Source organism: Electrophorus electricus, chromosome 7 (assembly GCF_041902795.1).
Source record: "Electrophorus electricus isolate QZ-2024a chromosome 7, ASM4190279v1, whole genome shotgun sequence".
In the NCBI taxonomy this organism is placed as follows: Eukaryota; Metazoa; Chordata; class Actinopteri; order Gymnotiformes; family Gymnotidae; genus Electrophorus; species Electrophorus electricus.
Window position 1 is genome coordinate 15,686,294 of NC_137503.1, and position 25,076 is coordinate 15,711,369.

Here is a 25,076-nt window from a genome sequence, read left to right on the forward strand (position 1 = left end):
TTTCTCCTTACCTCCCTTGGTATTTGTTAATCTGACTCACTTAGAAGTTGGTGGAATCAGTGGAAATCTACAATGTAAAATAAATGTCACTTGAAACCAAACTTACTGTCGTAATTGAATCAAGGATGCTACCCATTTTAATAAAATTTCCATTTGCACATAAAGTGAGATACAAAGTGAGATTTACACATAAAGTGGTAAATATTTGATCTTGATTGAAGTTAATGAAATATGTCAATCAACTAAATTATTTTGCAAAGTGTTTACATTTCATCTTACTAAACACTGCATTGACATTTCACAAGATTATAGTATGTTATTAAGTTTTAGAAACACTGCTGAAACTCCTGAAACACTCCTGAAACACTCTTTCTGTTTGAATATGTATTAGTATGGTGGAGATGAAATCTCACATTCTCTCTCTCTCTCTCTCTCTCTCTCTCTCTCTCTCTCTCTCTCTCTCTCTCTCTATATATATATATATATATATATATATATATATATATATATATATATATATATATATATATATATATATATATATATATATAAATTGTATTTAATTTATTTACCCCAGGCTCAATGTACCAAACCAAATTATTATTATTATTATTATTATTATTATTATTATTATTATTATTATTATTAATTAATTTATTTATTTATTTATTTATTTTTTGTGTAAACATAGTGTAGTTCAGCCCACTTACCTGGTCTTTGACACATGGGTAATTAAAAAGAAAAATGTGTAGATCACACATTGTGCATGTGCATCGTAGGTCGTATTGTGGGGGATTAAGTCTTGTCAGAATGGTGGATTGCACTGTCAATAGCTGGATGCCAGCCAAAGAACCTTTTTGCGGAACTGAATGTATTTCTGGAAAATGCTGACTTTCTCTTTACCCCCTGGAGAATGGTGGGTTGCTTTGTGTGTGTGTGTGTGTGTGTGTATGTGTGTATGTGTGTGTGTGTGTGTGTGCCCACATACCCATTCCATCTTAAACCCTTGTTGCAAATGTGGCTTGTTGATCCAACCTTCACATGTTATATTACAGCGATTATATCAGCTGTACCCCTCTAGTATTAGATTTGACTGCATTTTTACCTCGCTCTCGCAGCCCATGATCCCGTTTACCCTATGAACTTAGTGGAACCTGGTCTCGGCTCTGCGAAAGCTACCAATAAAAAAGCTGCCACTCTCATTAACTACAAATGACACTCGAGACTAATAAATAATCAGGCGTATTCTTTTATGCGGACCTGTGCGTGTGTGTGCACGTGTATGCACCTGTCTAGGAGCTGAGAGTAATCAAAGCGGGGTGTGCGTGAACTCCTTGTGTAAGATTAATTGCCTTAATTGCGCGAGCTCTCCTCAGCAGAGCTGGAAGGAGGGGAGTCTGTGTCACTGGCAGGGTAATCCATCTTCATAGCAGAGCCCAACCTCCCTCCACTACAATTTTTTCCTCCTTTCTCTTTTTTTTGAAAAAAGAAAAAGAGTGAGGGAAGGAGAGAGAGCAAAAAGCAAGTGAGCAAAGGCAGGGGGCTGGGGGGCTTCTGCATCCATCTTTTCTTCCTTTAGACGAGACGTGCTTTAGATGACATCAGATGAAGGAAGCAGCTGAGATGACAGAGAGCAGCTCTCGGCTGACAACTGTCTGGGAAAGGGTGGGAGGGGTGGGAGGGGCCCAGTGCTTCCAACGTAAATTCGATATGCTTCCTGCCGTAGGGAAATAAGTGATGTTAAGCATAACGAAGAAAAAAAAAGCAGCTATGAGCTGTCACCCACCTGGCTGTTTCTCAGTTAAGACTGGGATTAAGGGTGTGTTGATATTTCGTCGCTGACGTTGCAGATGTGGCGATGATCTTTCTTTCCCGGTCTTTTCAGGGGCAACTGTGCATGACTCCCACAGTGACAAACAGACAGTGTGGCGCAAGCCCATTGCCGGTTAAGGCAGCAGCTCCTTTTTGTCCCTGCTCTTTTTAACGTGCATGCGTGTTGCGGGCAGTGCTGTGTAATGAGCTCACCCAAAGCCATGACTCCGTACACTCCACAACCCAAGAGGCTTCATTACAGTGGTCAGATGCGAAACAAGCCTTTAGCTCCTGGATAGTGTCTTATAGTAAAGCACAACAGCAGTGGATTAACATGGTTTTCCATGATCTGTACTTTAGACTGACCTACCTATAGGTCCCTTCCTTTTCATTAGACAGCATCCAGGAAATGGTGTTAAATGCATTTTCCAACAGGAAATAAGCATTCATAGAGGACTAATCCCAATATATCCAAATACATAAGTGTAAAATGTCATTTATATATGGGTTCATGTCCCATATTCCACATCGTAAATCCATTCATATCAGAATAGAAAGACAGAAGGGGTTTGATACAGAGGTGTAATTATAAACAAAGCGACAATCTAATGGTAAGTTCATTTTCATTACATGTGACTGGGATTGCTTCCACAGAGAATAGACCTTGTTTCTTTTAAAGAAGATGAAAGGTTGGACCTAATGTATTCAAGAATGAGTTAGAAAGGGAAAAATTTAGGCTCCGCTTCTTTGATCTCCAAGCAGTGGCTAGCGGTGACTGGGGCCCCACCGACACATTGCGTGACCCAAGAAGGTCCTCAGGCCATGTCCCAGGGGGATGGCGTGCTGGTACATGCAGCCCTGATCACTGACACAGGGTACTGCTGAGGTTGGAGCACGTCCTTCAGGTAACTTTAAGGTTCCAGATGGACCAGGCACGTGCAGAACGTGTACATCCCACTGTGTTGAAAGAGAGAGAGAGAGAGAGAGAGAGAGAGAGAGAGAGCATGCGAGCGAGTGAGCAAGTGAGAGAGAAAAAAAATGAGAGAGAGCATGACAGAGGAAAGGGGAACGAGTCAGCCTTCACGACTGTACACTCTTGGACATGAAGTGATTGCTGTCAGGATGATTTCCATTTAAAAGCACATCTGTCACCAAGGCTCCGTGCCAGGTGAATCAAGGCTCGCTGAACGTTAGTTCAAAGGGCCGAAGGTGGAGGAGGAGCAGCAGGCCAGCAGTGCCACTGTCATTCCTGATTCAGAGGACATGCCCAATAGCCGAGATCCATTTACTTATCTAATTACAGCCTGTCCATTCTCTGTTGTCTTGTTATATTGGAACTGAACTTTAATTTGATTTTCTGTGTTGCTCTTAAATGTGGCCTTGTCTTTTTTTTTTTTTTCTTTACACACAGTAAGATGAGACGTCACTCTAACATTTAATGATTTATCACTGAAATGCTAATCAGATACTGGGCTTGCTGTGGAAAAAGGAGCTCCATTTAATAACACTATGGCACTGGGAACCTAGTCAGCATGGAGGTCCTGCCCTGGGAGATTCAGCACCAATTTCTTCGCTCCTGATTGGTCCACACCAGTTCCTTCGCTTCTGATTGTTCAACACCAGTTCCTTCACTCCTGATTGGTCCACACCAGTTTCTTCGGTCTTGATTGGAGCACGTCAGTTCTCACTCTCCCCTGATATTTTTTGAGCCTTTGTTTCTGTCATATATACTTATGATTCTAATGACACAAGGCAAAATTATGATGATTTACTACGCCTCTTGCAAACTTCCACTTCTTATCTGGGTAGAATTTCTGGTTTCGACCTTGTTACCTGTCTCTGCATTTATGATGCATTTATGATCTGTTTGCCTGCACTAAATGTGTGTATTTGACAGCCTCTGTGATGCCTCTTGATGCATGTTGCCTGACACTTTGGTCTCTCCGGAATTACACCAGCATACTATTTAAATAACATCAGCACATGATGATCAGAAATGCTGCTGTTTAAGCAAATGATGGTTGTCATGTTTTAAATGTCTTGTTCTGTTTTCTCCTGTAATGTTCTTGCACAAGCTTTAATTTAACATCTGCTTGTAACTGGGAGACTAAATCACTCGCAAGAGACCATCATGTCAGATTAGAATATTAGAGACTATCAGGTCCTACCAGCACTCCCCCACCCCATATGTACACACACACACACACACACACACACACACACACACACACACACACACACACACACACACACACAAACAAAAACACACTTCACCATCATCCAGATTTTCCCTCACTTTGAAGGGATGCGTTCACCTGCCCAAATATTTACATGGATGCCTTATGTTTGCTGCTTTAAATTTTGGCCTCTTCTCCCGCCAGGGAAATTTGGCATGTTTAATCTTGGGAATGTCATGTGAAGGAGAGCACTCTCTTCTCAGCAAAGAATTGTAACATGCCCTAAAGCTTGTAATTCCCTGCTAACATCAACCTTCTGTTTCTAAAACAGCCCATCACTTGCCCTTTAAAAAAGCCAAAAGGAATGTGGATTACTTCCTGTAGACAGGTTTATTGCTAATGTCGACTAAATGACTCTTTAACCAGTGGGGCATAATTTGATATGGCACATCGCAAGGCTGTGCCACAGGAGATCCATATGTATGGATTTTCTCAACAGTCAATTGGTCAATCACAATGGTGGACAGGCCATCGACCGCCGCTAATGTTATGTTTACAGACTTACACAATTGATACTCAACATTAATTGAAGGCATAGGAGAAAAACACATTTGTTAAGTAAGAACTTCTATGAGGAGGTCTTTACGAGCCAATAATGTCCTCATTGTGAATTTTCTTTCTAGTTCTTCTTGTTCTTCATTAAAAAAGACTTCAGAACTGTATACATCTGGATGAAATAAAAAAGTTTCTCCAGTTTACAAGTGAAGGTAAAGATGTTTCCTTAGATTAGGTCACTGTGCTCTTTACTGCTCCATATGCCATGTTGGACTCAGTAGGATTAGTTTTATCTTAGGGGACCAGGGGGTTGATATCATTTTTCAAAGTAAGACTCATCCAACGCAGCACCGGTAATCCATCTTGGTCCCTGTGCAGATTTCGGGCAGCGCACGTGTAATGTTCTTTGTTCCTGGAAGGATTCCTGCACAGACAAAGAGAGACAGAGAGGCAGAGAGAGTGAAAGTGAGACTACTACTATGTATGGAAAGGAATAAAGCAAGAGACCAATTTGCAGAATATATCTATACACCACTGTGTCTAGTTCTGATAAACACCTCTTTCTCTCTCTCTCTCTCTCTCTCTCTCTCTCTCTCTCTCTCTTGCTCCCTGTCTCCTACTTTAATTACAAACACTGTCTCTCTTCTTCAGCTGGGAAAAGATGCAGGCTAAATGAGAAGGCTTAATTGAGATCATCACCTTTAATACTCTTTGAACTCCATGCACTCTTTAATTCAAGGATATCTAACCATCTCCTGAAATTAAGAAGTAATCAGATTACAATGATGTCTAGTTTATTACAATAGCTGTATAACATGGATACATGGATATTGTCATGTGGTGTTGTTAGTAACAAAGCAGTTTAGTTTATCTGGAGATGGGAAAAATAAGAGAAAGCAGTATGTATTTCCTTGGCATTTTAAAATACTCACAGGTATATACATACTCTCTCACACACACACACACAAACAGACACACACACACACACACACTCACTAGTCTCCACTAAGGGCTATGTGGATTTATTTCAGATGAAGATCTGAATGAAGAACATCTTGTGGACTGAACCGAATCAGGAGCTCCCATACTAAATCAGCACACTGAATTATTGAACAGCAAAAAATGTGTTAAGAAAATTAGCTCCAGGAAAGTATCAGGTCAGTATGTACTTCTCTATTAAAGGGAAAGAAATAAAATAAAATTTCAACCCAGTTGACTTTATGTAGGGAAAACTACAATGCCTTCTCCCAGACAAATCTGACTCCTTCCTGTGCTACAATAACAATAAATGTTTGGCATTGGTCTGTATTTGTTTTACAAAAGAGAGATTAATATGGTACTTCCATCTGAAGCTCCCAGGTCTTCCCCTCTAGCCTTGGCTTTTTATTACGACTCTCCTTATCTCCATGGAAACCCATAATACCACATAGTCGCCTGGAGACAAGGGTCAACACAGAGAGCGTGTGGTGAAATGCCATTCCAGCTTTGGCCTGCAACTGTGTCTTTCTGCTGTTATTTTAATACAACCAGAAGGAAAAGAGAAAAACACACTTATAGGCACGCACACGCATAGACACACCATGCCTGTTCTTGGGAGGCAGAGTACGAGTCTAGACGCTTTCTGTCAGTCATTCGTTATCGTTGCCACTTATCGCTGGCTCCGTGAGCCCCTAAGATGCGATGTGGGACGAACAACACTCGTGTTCTTGCACTCAGCTGTGAGTTCTGGCTGACGAAATGCAGCATGAACTGGCAGGAAACACCATGGATCATTTTCCAGCTCATTTCCTACTATAAATATCTGCACCAGTATTCAAGAAGGTTAGAAAGAAGATTGGAACCACCGAGTCCTCCTATTGTCATATATAGTTGTCAGCACAACCCACAACTATGTCTCTATGCTCAGAGATTAAATACAATATATAAAACTTACATGAATTTAATTTAATTTAATTTAGAGTAGATTAAGGAAGAAGCCCCACTGCCCTGGCACCTAAATAAGCATGGATGGATGCTTTAACCCATTCGGTTTATTTGAAAACAGACTCCAACCTCTGGCTATGTGCTCATCAGATAGCAACATAATGAATGTTGCAGTTTAAGAGTCATTGAGACAGGCCCATATACACTAAAAAATCAATATCAATTACCTGGCTATTGGAGAACTGTCAGGAAAAGAACCTTCCCCCCCTCCTTCTTTTTTCCTACCAACAACAAGTGATTGCTCTGTTCCGGTGATAAAAGCACATATTTTCATGTGGATGTAATAGGGAGGGGGGGTTAACCTTGAGGTGGCCAAGACGGCAGAAGAGGCAGGTGCGTCAACCAGTCCCTCTTAACAGTTTGCAAGACCTCAGCAGGTTCTGAGCCCCGGTCCGACGTGTCTGCAATCAAAAGGCAGCTGCCCCTTGAGAGGAGCTCGCTCTCCTCCTCTGCAGAAACCTCCCTTCCGTTTTGCTTTGGGACTGGACCGGAGTGTAGATGCACACTTCGGTGCACATCTGGCTGAGACGTTGAGACCTGGGCTGTTCTCCCCCCTGATGGCTCACACGCGCCCTTCCTTCCCGTCTGTGCTTAATCTTTCGATACGATCATGATTAGAAATGCCACCTGCGGGTAGGTCAGAGATGGCCTGTTGTTTTATTCTTTTGGTGTGAGAAGTGAGAATCTTTTGATTTCAGTGGCTGGTCTGTCTTTGTCACATTGTCACTCTGTTATTACCACTGAGAAAAATATAAAATTCTAAAAAATGCCATGAAAATGCAGATAACATGACATAGAATCCTCAAGTAGTGAAAGTCTGCTACACAGCTGAATTTAGGATATGGCTTTCCTGAAGTCCTGCACGATTGCCTATTTGGTCTTGTTTGATGATATTAAATTCTTAAAATGTTGTTCATAAATGGAAATGTATGATGTTCTGGGTTTGTTTTGAAGACAAGTCCAAGGTTAATAGAAGGGTAATAGAAGAGGGGTGGTTATAAAGTGTCATTTAGGATGAGTGGTAGCATAGTAACATATGTCAGTGTGGTACAACTAATACCCACCCAAGACCAACATATAGTGGAGTGAAAAGCATAACTCAGGTAACATACAGATATATGAACAAGCTGCTAACACAACTGAGGTCTGTGGTATTTTCCACCTCTTCCACTCAGTCACAGGTCCTGGGGATTGCCCTGTATATGTTCATGAAGAGCAGGTGCTTGTTGGTGGAGGTGTTTGCTGTGTCTAGCTGCCACACTGTAAAGGCACAACAAATTTAATGCGCCACAGCACAAGGTTAATTATTTTGTTTAAAAAAAAATAATTATTGAGGAAAGCAAAAAATTGCCCACCCTTTCCAATCCACATGCCTGAGTGGGCTTACTGATCAAACCGTACCCTGATTCTCATCATGGTGTTATTTACCCTGCTAATGAAGATTGCATATAGGCTTCTGAGAAGCGTGCACCTGAATATATCGTCGACCATGAGGTGAAGAATCAAAGTAGTATACAAGATCTAGTAATAACTTGCTCTTGCCTCATGTTTACTAATGATGTTTTCATGGTAATCGGACAGTATGATGAAATTTACATGTATATGCGAGGGATCACCATTTTAGGTTTGGGTCCCGCTGGAATAGGTCATATTGGATTTTGACACAGGTGATAGCGGCTCTATCTGAACAGGTGGCGGGTTGATAGGTTACGTCAAGTGGAACAGAGCTAGAGTATGAATGGCATGCACGAGAGCGGCTCGAAGTTTATTAAACGATACAATTAAGCTGCGACCTCACGGGGCCGCCCTTACCGAAGATGTGAGCTCAACCATAATTTTATTATTACATCCACAGCAATCCCACTTTCAAAGACAACTTAGAACATACCCACAAAACTCCAGGGTCAGTTTTTGCATGCTTTTAATCGATGTTTTTCTGACTTCACACTGTGAGCCCAAACATTCCACTAGATTAAAAAACAAAACAATAATAAAATCTGTAAAAGCCATCCAAGAATGAGAAGACTAGCTACATGGAATTCTGGATGGATTTTTTTTCTTTTTTCATGGGGGTAGATAACAAGGCAAGTTTCCTTCAGTACCTTCAATTTCCCTTCACAGAGCAGCAGAAAGTGTAGGAAAGCACTGTCGGACACTCTTATGGCCCATTCTTACGAGCACCCCCTCTAACAGAGATGAAAAGGAATGACACTCTCCTTGCTCTTCCTCACCTTGGGTTTCTGAACCTTTCACACACGTGGCACCGTGCTGGACAACATTTAGACCGATGTTCAGGGATCTGCTCACAAGCTTGCCCATCCCCCCCTCCACCCTGCCCCCATCCACCAGAGCTACATGTATGGGCCTCCTGGTAGGAAGGTTATGGATGTACTCTTTAGCCAGTGTTATCCTGAGATAAGAGCCACACTCAGAGTCACTGTGCTGGTGAATTATTGATACGTTCTTCTCTGCACTAACTCAATGGATAGCTGGCTGCAGACGTACGTGTGTGTGTGTGCATGTGTGTGTGTGTGTGTGTGTGTGTGTGTGCGCGTGTGCGTGTGTGTGCATACGTGTGAGACAGAAGTGCTCTCTGGGGCCTAGTATTGATGAGCTGAAGAATCTGACTCCACAGCACACCGTACCCCAGACGTCTTAGTTCACACAGGAGCCCACGCACGGATTTCACCATCTAGGCTCTCTCTCTTTCATACAAATTACTTCTACATTATTCCTACACCTGAAACCAGCTATGATTATTTAACAAATCTCAAAGAGAGTGTAACCTGGATATGTCAGACCTCTTTGGGGAATTAGACACTTGGAGACTCTTCACTGTGGGTAAAGACAGTCCGTGTGGCAGGAGAAGCTGCCCTGAAGTGATGAACACAGAGACACTGTCCGTATGAAGATGTGGGAGAGAAAGCTCTAATGTATCCCTAGAAGCTGCGAAACCAGAAGAAAAACCAGGTCATTGCTTGATCTAGATAAGATATTGTGCTGTGCTGCTGTTGCCTTCTTTGTTTGTCTCTTGAGCTTCCTCAGTAGAAGTTAGAGAAGCAAAACATCTCCACTGTACTTGATATAATGGACATCATAACAGTGAGCAGTGATTCATTTTTCCTAACAATGCAAACATTGTTTTTATATTTTGGGTTCAGAACTACACCATGAAAAGTTCAGAGTAAAGTCCTTCAGAGTTATTAATTATAGTTTTCTACATCTTTTCTTGGTGGAGAAAGTTTTTTAAATTAAATTCTTTTTAGATTCTTTTTTCTGTAAGTTAAGTCTACCTTACTGAAATGTATTGGGATAACCTCTCTAATTACAGACGAAATGAAGTTTGTGAAAAATAGTTATTTTTGGCTTTAAGAAAGACTGGTGAATGGAAAGTAGGAAATGCCACAGGTTAACAAACTTCCATGAGCATGAAAACATGTAGTGTAGCATTCAGGATAAATTCCAGTACCTGCCATTGTAGTACAACTGAAGTCATCAACTTTATGCACCATCTTCATCAAATGTTAGACTAAAGGAGACACTGTGAATAAAAAAATTGTTGTTAAAGAGCAGGTTGGCTAAACATCTTCACAACACATTCTCAGGCTGTTGCATTAATAACATGCAGTATCTCTGTCTCAATCCCACTATCAGTCACACCTAGTCTGCCATATGGTCTCATTAGAAAAGACTGATTATATATATATATATATATATATATATATATATATATATATATATATATATATATATATATATATATATATATATATATATATATATATATATATATATCCCTGCATTCCAGTTGTCTTCATAAAGTCTCTCAAAGGTCTGCTAAGTTACTGGGCCCTTTTCCTGTGTATAGATGGCCTAGTCTCTGATTTGAATTGCAATTTCAAAACATATGCCTGCCCATTACATCCTGTCTCACTGAGTGTTATGTTACATGAGTGTTAGAATGGTTTGCCCAACTTCAGGTTATCAGAAACATCCTCAGTTGTATATAACATCCAATGCCAGAATAGATTCTAATAGTTTCTTTCCTGGAACAGAACCCTAAATGGGTCTTCACCAATCAAGAATAGGTCTTTTGCTTTATTTACAGGTGCATTTCCTTCTTGGATGTTTTATATTAAAAAAAAGCCATTGAACATCATCTTGTACCATCTCTCAATATATTTCACAGAATGGTAGCATGGAATTTTATTATTGAATTGTTTGAATACGCCAGGCTTTGTGTGCAAACTTTTTGGGGAACACCCACACAGTCTCTAAAATAAAATGATATCCTCTCTCCAGTTTGGTTGTGATTCTATGCAGTAAAGTTAGCTGAAAGCTCTGGGCAAACAGATACATTTCGACACACTGGAACCTTGTTAATTACCGTGAAATATATTGTTTGCTTTGATCATTCCCTTCGCATTCGTTAATACAGTCCACAGTTAGTGAAAATGGATTATTCATATTCCATGTTTTGTCCACACCAATTAAGCATGCTCTCTCCCAAGCAATCAGAGCATTTCAAATTGGTGGCATCGCTAATGCGACAAAGCATAATTGTGTTTGGGTGTGTGAGTGGGTGTGTGTGTGTGTGTGTGTGTGTGTGTGTGTGTGTCTCTCTTTCTCCCTCTCTCTTACTTGCATACACACACTAGAGACTCCTAATAGTGTATGAGCTGTTAATGGTGCACTTCTCTAACTCTCTCTCTCTCTCTCTCTCTCTCTTTCTCTCTCTCTCTCTCTCTCTCTCTCTCTCTCTCTCTCTCTCTCTCTCTCTCTTACAACCCAGCCCAGGGCCTTTTCATATTTTCATATTTACAGTTTGCAGATTCAGCAGAGCAGTTGGGATAATTAGAGCTGCTCCATGGCTTAATGAAGAAGTCCTCACTGTTCTCTATTCTCTCAAGGTCAACAGATCCATGTCTTCCCTGTTAGCTTGGAGAGCATCCCGCTTTGTTAAGGATCACTGACCTTTTCTGCACCATTGGGTAGACAGTGCTGGGTAGAAGATTGTCACTTAGAAGAAGCAGCTTTCCCAATAAACTGTTACAAGCTTTTTTTCACTATGTATATTTGGAAATTTATGCTAGCTCAGTGGTTAAGGTGCTTGACCTATAATTGGAAGGTTGCTGGTTCAAGCCCCACCACTGCTAAGTTACCGCTATCAGGCCCCTGAGTAATGCCCTTAACCCTCAAGGTGTACCCAGTCATAACTGTAAGTCACTTTGGATAAAAGCATCAGGTAAATGTATGTTTGTATGCATTATTCTGTGTTATATGAGTGGATGATGAAAACGGTAAATGCACTTACAGTATTCTGCGGTCAAAGGAACACTGCAGTCATTGAGATGTGAACCATTTCTTTTAGTGTTCTTTTTTGCTGACATCCCTTATTGTCTCTTGCACTGTGGTCCCATTGCTGACATGCCTTTTGTCTTACTGTGATTTTCAGCCTTGATGCTGAAATGCTTTATTGTCTTACTTCAGGGTGGGTTTGTTGTTGTTTAAGTCCATCTAGTTACAGGCAGCTCTGATAAACACGGAAAAGAGGACACAAAAGTGGATTTGTAAACTGGATGCAGGGGACATTGTGATTGCTCTGCTGGGGTGTCTGCACGCTGTGTCTGTGCTGCTTTCAAACCCCTCTAGCTGTGCGAAAGGGATTGGCCTAGTCTTTTGCCTCTGGATAGGTAAAGGTTGTGTTTTGGAGCCTGGCCTGTTGTCACGGACAGCTGTTTGTCCTTCAGGGTGACCGTCCTGGAGAACGGGAGCCTGCGGATAGCGAACATCACCAAGTCCGACGGAGCCTCCTATACGTGCGAGGCACACAACCAGTTTGGGGAAGCGAGCAGCACAGGGATGCTAATGGTGAAAGGTATGCATGCATGCACACGCACACACACACACACACACACACACACACACACACACACACACAATAAAAAATACAAAGCAAATGATGCATGCAAACATACTTTACAGAGCATCCATTCTCCATGTTTGCTCTCATTACTTTGAAGTCAGTTTCCTTCTGTGCTTGCTACTAGCTATTCCTTTCCTGCTTTTGTTTCTCTGAATTAGGAAAGCTGAATGGCCTTGTGTGCCCTGTGTTCTTGCTGGGCAAACACGGCAGTTCCTCATGCAGTGCCTCACGCCGGCTCCCTCCGCCCGATTAGCGGAAGGCTGTGAGGAGATGCTGAACCGCAGCGAGAGGGGAAAAAATGCTTTATTTCCTAATGAGACAAAAACGGAGTGCACTGTCTCAAACACAACGTGGTAGACCCTGGGGGAGCCTGGATCAGATTTATGTCATGTCTCTGCTGCAGAGAGTTTTTAGGCCATGTTTAATATGAATGAGAAGGCGTGGAGCTGTAGGTTTTTGCATCGTTGAAGGAGGCGATAGAAGTAACGTGACCCTGAACACAAAATGGTAGAAAGTTCCATAAACCTCAATATGATGCACATTTTTAAATCCCTTTCTTTAGTTCTTGTTTTGCACATTCTCTTCATTGCGTTAGAAAAAATAATACCTCAATTAAAGATGAGTCAAAGGGCTTCTTCACTTCAGATCAGTGGAGAGTTCGATCTCATTAACCTACTGTCAAATATTTTAACCTCAACTTATTGTATGTCAACAAAACATCGATCTCCCTTTCATCACTATTCGCAATGAGTATCGTGTCAGGCTATTATTGGTGAGTATGGCAAGACAGAAAATTGGGAGATTGAAAGATTTTGATTAACATACAATGGCAGACATGTCGCCTTAAACTAGGTGCAGTCGTAGGTTTAAGTGACTGTGCCTCTGACAGCTATACGTCATCTCTCGGAAACTGACAAAAAGCAATGCGAAAAGTGCGGAGTCAGGAAAATTGAAGTGCCATTCTTCCTAGTGTGCTCAGGTAGAGCTTAAATCCCAGCACTCAGAATACTTGACATTCCTTTTGGGTCTGAACTTCGATGCAGTCTTCCTCTGCCAACAATAGAGTCAAGGCGAGCATGCTGTCATGTTTACTCACTAGTTCAATCTGTTAAATTTGCTTATTCCTGGCCCCTCACAAGTTAGCATTCGCCAAAAGTCCCTTTGAGACACCAAGTCAACAATGTGGGAACTATATTAGAACACCTTCTGGGGTAGCTGTCCTATTACAATTGGTTGATACTGGTTGCTATAGAGACTGCTTGGATTTCCTCTCTTGGGCTGTTTTTTTTTCTCTAGGAGACCTGGGAATTTGGTATGCAGAGGCTTTATGACTCATATCATTATTGCTGAAGGTGGCCGATTCCCTTCTACTTAGTGGAGACCCTGAAGAGTACAAAATATAAGTTGTATTTAACATATTTTGACTCACAGAGAAGCTCGTTAATGTGGTCTTCAAAGGTATGCTCAGGTGAAACCTTAGTCAGCATATGTTCACATACTATGATTTAAAATAAGCCTTTCGTACCTGATACATACTATATTTTATGGGTCAGTGACACAGAGTGAGAGAGTGTGATTGAGTGAAAGGGCGAGAGAAGCAGAGTTCACTTATATCTGCTGAAACGTGACTCACTTGACTTAATCCTTGTAAATGAGGACATATATTACCCATTCCTCATCGTCTCCTTCACATCACAATGACAGCAGACACAACACGACAGGTCAGTACCTAGGTTTCAGGCGTGTTAATTTACACACATAATCAGATATGCAATCCTATCTAGATGCTGTTAGAAGATCAGCTTGGACAGGGTTTTTTTTTTTTTTTTGGAGAGGTGTTAACAGATTTGCTTATGTATTTATACACAGAAGCCTTTAATATGTCAGATCCGCAGTCTCTAATCAGGGATGGCCTCTTTGAACAGGAAAGAATAGTAACACAAAGCTATTTCCCAGATGGATACCGTGGCCTTACATGGTCGTCCTTCCGCACCGATGCTGTTGGGTAATCAGACACAGCTCCCTTTCACTCCGTTGTGCCACGTTCTCACCTCCCTCCAACATGCTCTTCGTGGAGCCGTTCATCTAGTGCTTGGACCCCAACCTCTCCTGTGCTCTTAAAGGCTACTCTCATGGCAAATACGCTGCTGCATGTTGCGAAAGACAAGCCGCAGGGTATTCAACCTGTTATCCATCTTTGCAGCGACAGAAGATGCACCTGTGTCTGTTCGCCTGAACTGTGTGATAATCTTCAGATTTATAGACATGGCGGAGGAACGCCGGTCGCTGTATGACAAGCTTCCCCTAAGCATTTGCTTTCCATCATCCTATTTAAGTGCTCCCGCATCCTCGGCTGGTGTACAAATACACCCTCATATGATCTAGTTCCTCACTGTCAGTATCAATAATGCACAGGAAATGGGATGGGCTAATTTACATTCACAATTTCATTGAGGATCAGAGCCCATGGTGCGTGTGTGTGTGTGCATACTGGAGACTGTGGTGGCCCTTATGGGACATGACAGTAGTTTATTTAAATTGACTGCTGTGGTATGACACCTGAAAAATACCTGTCACATCAGATACTTCCTAGCTAAGTGTATGCAAGACACTCACACAAACACCCACCCACACACACACACACACACACACACGCATGCGTGCGTACATAGAGGCACACACACATATATACCCCCCAAACAGCAAATGATGCAAGGCAACTTATCAGTTCAAGTGATGTCCCAATTATCTGAATGTTAAGAGGATATTAACCACATTCATTAGTCTTAATTAGAAATTACTTTCTCTGGACAGAGATTAACAGAGGATCAAATCATGTGTTTGGAAGTCTGGCCTTTAATATAAAAGCCAGTCAAAATGTCTGTGCCTTCTGAATATCTCCCCACCCTTGGATCCAATCTCCTGCCCTTAAGAACATTCACACTCAGACAAATTTATGGGGAAACCCTTCATTCAGACAAAGCCTCTTCTTCCAAACATGATCAGACAATATTTATTCAAAGCAATGCCCAGCGCCCACCACATTTATTTTGTGGTGTCTTTTTTTTTTGGTGGTATCTACACCATTTTTCCTTAAACTCAGAAGTGCTGCTTTCCTCCAAATCCTCAATCCAGCAACACATGGACAGCTTTAGGCCTGTTATAGCAGCCTTTCGACTTAACAACCAAGAGCAAAAAGGAGTTGAAGGACTTACTGCGCGTGTCTCCATGGTGGCTACTATGCTCATGGCGGAGCTTCATCTAACCCTTTTACCAGTCTGACCAGTAGCTGCAGATGAAGCTCACTGGCTGATTCCCAGTGACTGTAATGCACTGGTCAAGGTGACAGTGGTTTGTGGGAGGGGGTTGTGTGACTTTTCTTTGCAGGCTGCAGATTGTCATCACTGGAAGAGCTGGCTTTGTGTCTGAAAGGTGGCATAGTTTATTCATCGTTCAAGTTTTCAGAGTTTGTTACACTCTCACTTCACTCTGTCCCGATCTTCCGTGATGCTTGTTCTGAAATGAAGGCAGGAAATTTCTGAGATGAGACAATGTATTCAAAACCTGTTAGGACACTGGATTTGTCTGAGTAATAAGCTCTAAACTATTCCTCCCCTGCCACGGAAGCAGGTTTACAGATAGGGGAAATTTTAATAGGCACTTCACTGTAGCACCAGCTGTGTGGCTACAATACCATAACCTTCAGAGCAGATAGCCACACTGCTGAGCACCTAACAGTTCAGCATCAATTCGAAAAACATTGCATTTAGTGGAGGGGCTGTGGTGGAGAACTCCACCATGAGTGTCGTCCAATTATCTGTAATCAGCGCTGATTATGCACCTTTGCCCTCCTTCACCAGTGCCGCTCATGCAGTCAGTCTCAGGCCTCAGGGCGTCCACTTGTTACCTCTGTCATGACCTGGCTGTAGCATAACAATGACAAAAAGAAGATTGCAGCTTGATAGGGACACTTGACCCAGGCTGACTTTGATCCTTTTCCATGTTAAGCCTTGAGTTTCACATGCTCATACCCCCCTGTGAGAAGCCCCTTCATTAGTCAGCTGCCCATTGGAGAGGTGGAACCAGATGAGCAACGTGGGGAATATGGAAGCATTACCTCACTTTGGTTTTACTGTGCAGGGTTTAGCCATTATTCATGAGCACACCTTTTCTGTGTGTGTGTGTGTGTGTGTGTGTGTGTGAGTGTGTGCACGTGCATGTGTGTGTGACACAGAGGAGCCTGCAGATTGAGACATGTCCGACCTGTCACCGCGCCCTGAGCTGGTAGCCACATTAAATGGTGGCGTGTAAACACAGCGTGGCCTGCTGCCACTGACCTTTCCCTTTAGCCCGATTACTGTGTAATTTCCCATCCACCGACGCTCGGTCTAGAAGCCGGCAACTCTGCCCCCCAGAGAGAGCCATGGAATCTGACAGAGTGACGAAGATCTTTTCACCTTGCCTTTGATAGACCTCTGCAGCGAGTGAAGGTTGCCTACCCGCCCCACCCCACCCATCCTGCGAGCCAAACGTCTGTCCATAACAAGGTATTATATTGATGGCTATCAGTCAGATTATACTTGAGAGTGCTGGCAGGAGTGTCTGCTTCATAAAGCAGGGGTCGTCCATGCAATCTGTCACAAATGATGATGGAGTAGGATAATAAGGCCCCTTTTCCACGTATGTGTCTCCTGAGCCAGCCTCCCGGGTCAGTCTGGCACAGATGAGTTCATCTTGCATCAGAAGGTTTGCCAACTACCCAACCAGGGTGGCGAGCTCTATTAAATGTCCACTGTAGTATGTATGTAGAGCATAGCCTAAACCTGGACTACCCTATATTCTCACACAGAACGTGCTGTTCCATTACAAATATCTAAACAGATTAGTCACTGATAGGTTGGTTAAATATAACCTAAAATATAAAATATAAATATAACCTTAAATATAACTACTGTTTAAATATAACCTTTCCTTATTTATTCGTTCCCATCCTTCCTCCCATCAGGGGATCTCCCATCGCTTTGGAAAGACAAAGACCAATAATGAAGGAAATTTCTTCATGGAAGGACAGCTCACGGAAAAAAGAAAGCAAGAGAGAGGGAAGTCCCCTCAGATTGGAAACGAAAGACCTTTCCTTATTCTCCTGGAAGTGTGCTTCTCACAAGGCATCGGGCGGCATTTTCCGACACAAGGACCATTCCTTCTTCTCGACAACACATTCCCATGTCGAATGAAAGTGCCTGCAGATCCACTTTAAGAGCTGCCATCAGAATACCATGCTGCACGGTGTTGTCAGCCATTGTGCCACTCTGACAGACGGTCGGAGTGGGATCTCATCCGCGCAATAAAAGAAGTGACGCCTCCCTATTGTGTCTGGCACAAAACCCCCGGCAGCACTCCTGATAGCCTTGCCATCACCGTCTGATATCAGAAAAGAGATGAGGGAGATTGTTTCGTATGTAGGGGACCTATAATACAATCCACATGTTCAGCTGCAGATTGAAAGCCGATGGGCCAGCTGATACGTTCCACCTAAATTCGGGGCCTTCATAGGGGTGTCGTTTTCCATGCTTAATTTAGTCCAGGAGAAAAATTCCACTCACATATAAACATACACACACACAGCACCCCCATGAGGCTGAAGAGGTCTTCTGCAGTTGGACAAAAAGCTTTGAGTTTTCTGATTCAGTTCAAATCCATTCTCTTCCTCTCTCTCTCTTTCTTATTCTCTCTCTCTCTACCCACCTCAGTCCCTTTGCACTGTCCCTCTCCATACATATGCTGTATGTGCTGAAGAGCTTTGTGAGAAAGAAACACAGCCTTGCACCCCACTCTCACCGTCACCTTGCACCAAAACAGCACTAGCACCCTCACAACACAGGGAGCACTGCATTCTGGGGCAGCACAGACAGAGCTTCCGAGGGCTTTGGTGGAGCCCCAACAGTGACACATGACGCAGCTTGGAGGGCCCTTGAAGGGTCTGCCGTCCTTCTGCCTACCATCTCTCACCAATTACTCTTCTGCAGAGAATGTTCTCTACTTTTTTCATACAGCTCATGTGAAATGGCAAATTTTTCAGCCAATTCTTTGCTATCCTTGTAGGGCATGATGCAGAGTAAAGAGGACATTTCAAGCACTTGCCTTCGACAGCCAACCAAATGATGAATTGCTGTGTTGTTTTCACAGCCTGCTAGCTCTTACGATGAGCATTAAGCAGAATTCTGTACACTGTACTTTGCAGAGGCAACCGTCATCATGACCCTGCCATCCACATTGGACGTGACCGTGGGCGAGAGCATCGTCCTGCCCTGCCAAGTGGCCCACGACCCCTCACTGGAGCTCAAGTTCACCTGGTTCTTCAATGAGCAGCTCATTCATTTTGGCAACCATGGTGGATACTTCGAGAAAGTCGGTGGAGTAAGTACAGATGTCAAACACAGTGCTCGCTTATAATGAATGAATAATTCCAATAAGGACCATTACATTGTTCCATACTAATCCCAACACTCCTATTCATGTCAAAAACATTAAAGATTCGCTGACTTTCCTCAAACGAGTATTCATGCAAAATGTATAGACAGATTTAGGGCATCACTTTCACAGCAAAGTAACAATGCATTATAGCTATTGTCAAGTGCACTCAAACTACTGTACTTCTAATAGCTGTATAGTGGGAATCATATTATAAGTAATGAATGCATTATTCTCCTGGCCACAGTTGCCACTGTTACCCATAATGAATAGTGGCCCTAGTGTTTTTTCTATCTTACAAAGGCTAATGCATTATTTATAATACTCTTATCTTCCAAGAAACTGCAACTGTTCGAGGGTTAGGGACAGAAAACTATTGATTTTTCTGGTCTTGGACAGTACTGGTGTTGTAAATGTATGTCTCTTGCATTGAGCGGTGCTGAAGACTAGTGCGTATCTGCTAGCATATGCACACTTTCTCATGCATGTACTTCAAAAGAGCAGCTGGGTTTACCTTTTTACCTTTGGTCACTAGTCTGTGGCAATGATTCGCACTGTCACCTGAACATTTTCAGTGTTTCCAGCTATATTCGTCACAGAAGGTTTTGAGCATGATTTTTTATTAAAAAAAGGAATCTAGCAATATTAAAGTCTCATTATGCATGGGAAATGACATGCTGAAATGTGTTAATATAGTGTGAGATCGGGCTTCTCGTGTGCTCATGTTTATTATAGCACTTTAGAGTCACTTTTATTTGATTTTCATTAAAAGTTCATGAATCTTTTATTTTTTCTTTCTTTCTTTTTTTGTTTGGAATTGCATGACTACTTCAGCTTCAGCCGATTCATTGTTTTGGCTCTCAACTCAAGGCATATTATGGGACACCAGTAAGACCACAACAGTCTTCCACCGTGAGGAAGTTTGGAAGAAATTGGTGCACTTAATTTTCACGTTAAAAGCCCTCGCGCATTACTTGGTGCATTCACTGTATGGGGAATGGTGTATATGAAAGGCAACACTTCTGAGAGAAACACAAATGATATTCAGGCTGCTACTCCTCTTAGTTTAAGAATCAGTGCAGAGAGCCAAATGTCCAGGTCATCTCAAGCTTTTGCTCAAATGGACTTTGTGGACTGGGGGTGGGTTCTGGTGGATGGATCTTGAAGCACAGGTTTTTATAAGTGACTGATGTTCCCTGAACTCTGCCCCACAGCGCTCCTCGGGTGACATCATGATCCGGAACATCCAAATGAGGCATGCAGGAAAATACACTTGTGCTGTGCAGACCAAGGTGGACAGCAGCTCTATTGCCACGGACCTGATCGTCAGAGGTACCAACCGCAATGCAAAAACGTATCGTACAGCACCCTAGGGACATCTGTCTAAGATCCTGGAGAATCTCCTTCCGAAAGTTCAATCCCACACCTAACTTAAAGCACCTGGTCCAGCCAGTCGGTACGTTCATGTATGGTGACTTGACCCAGGTGAGATCCATCCTCAGTAGGGTAGAGCTCCAGGATGGAGGGATGTACACTTTGTCACACCCATAACACCCCAGTGCATAAATATTGTGCACTTGCACAGGTGCCTAAATGATATTTACAGATTATGTTTGGGATCATTTCTCTTTTCTCTTTCATTGCATCATCCCCATTTTTGCGGATCTGTGCTGTTAGCTACCTCACAGACGCTCATAAAGCCAATGACGCAGTGCTGCAGAAATAAAAACTCCCACCCACGTGCACTATGAATATTCGGAGAGACCTAGAGACCTAAGAAATGCCGGCTCAAACCATTCTCGCTCGGGCTGATGCAGGGAGGAAGCTATAACTAATTGGAATGATTCAAGCAAACAAAAGGCACCTTTTGCCATAACTTATAAGCTGGACCTCTCTGCTTTAGGCAGCTGTTGATAAGAAAGCCTTTAGACAACATGCCCATGTGTGTGTGTGTGTGTGTGTGTGTGTGTGTGCGTGTCTGTGTCTGTGTCTGTGTGTGTTTGTGTGCATGTGTGTGTGGCTGCCTCCTATTTCAGGCCCCCCAGGGCCTCCTACCAGCATCCATGTGGAAGAGCTCACAGATACCACCGCCACTCTGTCCTGGAAGCCCGGGCCTGATAATCACAGTCCAATTACCGCCTACACCATCCAGGCCAGAACCCCCTTCTCCCTGGGCTGGCAAGCTGTCACTACAGGTATGGCCTCTAACCAGCAGGCGTCTGATCAAATCATTTGCACCATGCTGCCGCCCACCACCACCACCACTCCACATTCCAATGACATTGTTTTTTGTTTGTTTGGTTTTTTCCCCCACTGCCAAATATCACTTGGACATGACGTGAGCAGTGATCACAAAATGACAGTTACTTTGATATTCTGGGTGTAGTTTTGCAGTCATTTATGTTCTTTATGCAGAGATACTACGCTCCATATGTACTAAAATATACAGCTGTTACACAAATCCTTCAGCACTAAAGCCTTGTTAGGTCGCCATGCAGCCTTGCTAACAGTTGCTAACCTAACGATCCCCAGGCATGGCTTGTGTTGGTGTTATGGTCTTTGTTTTCCTGTAAGGCATTTCACCACCTGTCTCTCCAGCCACAGACCAACATATTGTTTGTGCTATCGTCTTGTGCACAACCAGAGCGCTGCCGTTAGCGGCGGGACAGCTCCTGATTAACCGCCTGTGCTTTGTTCCTTGCCAGTGCCAGAGGAGGTGGGGGGTCAGCGACTGAAAGCTACAGTAATCGAGCTCAGCCCCTGGGTGGAGTACGAGTTCAGGGTGTTGGCAAGCAATGTGCTGGGCACCGGCGAGCCGAGCAAGCCCTCCAAGCAGGCGAGGACAAAGGCCACACGTAAGTTTCTCGGGCATGCACACTATACCTGCACCACACACATGCCGCTCTTTCAGATGGCTTAACCAAACGTGCTGCAGGCAGGTTGCATGTAAGCTCACATTGAGATCCATTATGGGTGCACTCAGTGGTGTCGTTTTATTTTACTGCACCTTTGGAAATATTTTACCAAAATAAACTAGTAATTTGCCAGGAAACTTTTAATTCAGTCTTTGATCCAGTCCAGAGATGCACAATATGGACAAATAATGTTTTTGCATGATGTACATGTTATATGACATGCAAAATAAAAAGAGAAAAAGATTATAGACAATAAACAGTTAAATACATAACAGAAATGCATAATGGTGAACTCATTGTTAATGCAAGTGATACTGGCCCACTGTTTTTTATCTTGATTGTGTTAATGTCCATAATGACGTTAAATATAATCTGTGGTGTGGAAGTAAGGGTTAACTAACAGGCCTACCTTAGTTAAGTGTGTGTGTGTGTGTGTTTCCTGGTTCCTATAGTCCCGAAAGTCACTCCAGCTAATGTGAGCGGAGGAGGTGGAAGTCGTTCAGAGTTAGTCATCACTTGGGAGGTAATCTGGCCAACTGTGTGTGTGTGTGTGTGTGTGTGTGTGTGTGTGTGTGTGCACGCACTCCCACGTTTGTTTATGTGAATTTTTATAAAGTTACACTTACAGAGTTTGGCAGACATACTCACCCAGAGCAACTTACATATTTATCAAACTCATGACCTTAGTGATACTAGTACCATACTCTTCCTGCTCTACAAGGTGAGCTACAGGAGTATACCTCTAATATGTGGATCATACATATGCAATCACCTTTATGTAATAGGAATCCTAATCCTTTATGTAATGGGAATCTAATCCTAATCCTAAACCTAACCCTATCTTTTACCTCACTAACCAAAAAGTAAGTTTTTACTCTTTCAGTTGTTGATTTTGTATTTCATATTACTTTACTTTGTCCCAATTACTTCAGTGGAGACATCAAGAGCTTCTGCTAAATGCTGTAAATGTCCTGTAAATGCCAGGACTATTTTACAGGTTCTTATAAGGTAGGTTAACATTCATGTGATTTTCCTGACACAGTCAGTTCTGTTTTCTCCTTAAAATTCACATAAACAAACCTAATCCCAGAACATGACTAGGCACCATCTTATCTAGGCTTTTGGAAATCACAGTAAAAAAATGGTTTGTGTAAGGCATGGCAATATCATTTTTGCTAAAAAGCAATAACTGAGAAGTAATAACTTGGAGAAAGTTAAGAAACGCTTTTGAGCCCTTAATAAGATTAAGAAGTTTTCTAACAAGCTGTGAACCAATTTTTAAAAGATTATATTTGCTGTCTGTCATTCTGTTTTTATAACAGATTTTCTATTGTTCTGGTTTTGAAGAGCTAAGTGTGAGAAACGTCGGCAGTGTCTGTTGAGGTTAAAATATTTCACTGCCAAATGATGGAATTCTCTGCAAGTGCCTTGTCTTTGAAATAATAACTTCAATACTTCAGTACCTTTTTTACTGCAGTGGTAGCACATTTAATCCTATTCATTATTTTAATTTGTTCCCACCATGTTAAAGATAGGGCACGCTCGCTTGTGTATACTTGCATGTCTGTATTCTTGGCTTCATTTTTGGTAAATTGTTGTGTAAAGTGTCTTATTTAGCAGCAAGGTGCAGGCAGAGTGCTTGATTACATTTACATTTTCATTTATTCATTTACTTCATGCAGAGATATTCAAAGCAGGTGCACATGTGTGTGTTGGCGTAACAAACTGAGAATATGTGGTGTTCGTTCACGTATCTTTTACTTGAAGGTGATGTAGTAACATGAGCAGCTTTACCACTCCCATTTCTTTGAGTTTTCTTTTCCAGAAAATCAATCCTTCAAAAGAATCCTTGTTTACTTACTTATTTCTATCTGTTTCTACATTTTTAATTTGGTTTCAATAATTCTGTTTGCAGTGCCGTGTAAGATTCTTCTAAAAAGCAGCATTAATGAGCATGCTTTTAAAATTATGAGCAATAGGGCAAACATCTTTGGAAACACATATGGCCACATACAGGCTGCACCGAGTAGAGCCCAATGATCAAATTTGACACCGACAATCTGAAACGCAGCCCCTTTCTATGACAGACATGTCTGATGCACTAGGGACCATTTCCCATCTACATTTTGACAAGCACCAAAAGCAGCCAGTTGTAGAAGATGCAGTTCACTGTATGCCTGCCTCTGGATATGTAAGACCAGAACAGGAATTGCTGCTCTCTTCCCAGCAGAGAGTGTCAGTCCACATAGCATGTGAGGCGTCAAGGCCTGGCAGGTGTCAGGAAAAGCCATCCGCGGAGTCAGCTGCTAGGCTCCCATTTCAGACATGAGCGTGCCAGGGTCTAAACATTGGGCCTTTAGGGCCTACCACACTTGGTAAAGGAAATGCTACACCCTGTAAAGTGTTGAGGTGAAATAGAGGCTATGATGGGTTTTAACTCTAAAAGAGCTGCAATGCTGAGGGGGCTAATAATGTGTGTGTTTGCATGTGTGTGCGTGTGTCTATGCATACATGTTGGCACGTGTGTGTGTGCACGTGGGTACATGTGCTTGCATGTCTACTGGTCTGCGGGGTTGGGTTGTGTGCGTGTGCACGTGTGTCGCAGCCTGTCCCAGAGGAACTTCAGAACGGCCCGGGCTTTGGCTACGTGGTCGCATTTCGACCTTTCGGTGCCACAGGATGGATGCAAGCAGCCGTGCCCTCGGCTGAAGCCTCCAGATACGTCTTCAAGAATGAAAGCATCCAGCCTTTCTCCAAGTTCCAGGTCAAAGTTGGAGTCTACAACAACAAGGGCGAAGGACCTTTTGGGCCTGTAGTTACCATCTACTCTGCTGAGGAGGGTGGGTCTGCATACATCTTTGTAACTAATCTTGCAGTGCATGTCCTCTATATTTGCAATGCTACAAATACCTTAAAGAACCCTTGCACCAAAAAAGCATGCTTTTAAATGGTTAAATGCTCCTGTTTGGCTAATTCTGATTATACAGAATTATATTTTGGTTTAATTTCACATTTTCATTTGAAACAAGACACTTGAGATGTCAGATAAGAGGCTCAACCTATTATGGTTCATCATAAGACATTTTTAATGGTTTAAGCTCACCCCTGGGGGTACTCCACTGACGTCATGGTGCTCTTGATCAGTTCTTGCACTTTGTCTCCCCACTGGATTAGTGGAAAAGAGGTGCTCTTTCTCAGGAGTGTGGCAGATCAAACTGTGATAAGCTGTTGTTCTCT

The 25,076-nt window shown here is 42.6% G+C and overlaps 1 protein-coding gene across 4 annotated transcripts in view; it reads left to right on the plus strand.

Moving 5' to 3' along the window:
- The window catches only part of cntn4 (contactin 4), a 101,301-nt gene that overhangs the window by 71,898 nt on the left and 4,327 nt on the right, over window positions 1-25,076 (plus strand). For 3 of the 4 annotated variants that reach the window (XM_027005015.3, XM_027005010.3, XM_027005014.3), the window contains exons 12-18: window positions 12,278-12,405; window positions 18,695-18,870; window positions 20,139-20,256; window positions 20,961-21,119; window positions 21,630-21,779; window positions 22,292-22,362; window positions 24,445-24,679. In XM_027005015.3, coding sequence (XP_026860816.2) covers window positions 12,278-12,405; window positions 18,695-18,870; window positions 20,139-20,256; window positions 20,961-21,119; window positions 21,630-21,779; window positions 22,292-22,362; window positions 24,445-24,679 — 1,037 coding nt within the window. The remainder of the gene's footprint in view (window positions 1-12,277; window positions 12,406-18,694; window positions 18,871-20,138; window positions 20,257-20,960; window positions 21,120-21,629; window positions 21,780-22,291; window positions 22,363-24,444; window positions 24,680-25,076) is intronic. The other variant, XM_027005013.3, reaches the window with a different exon arrangement.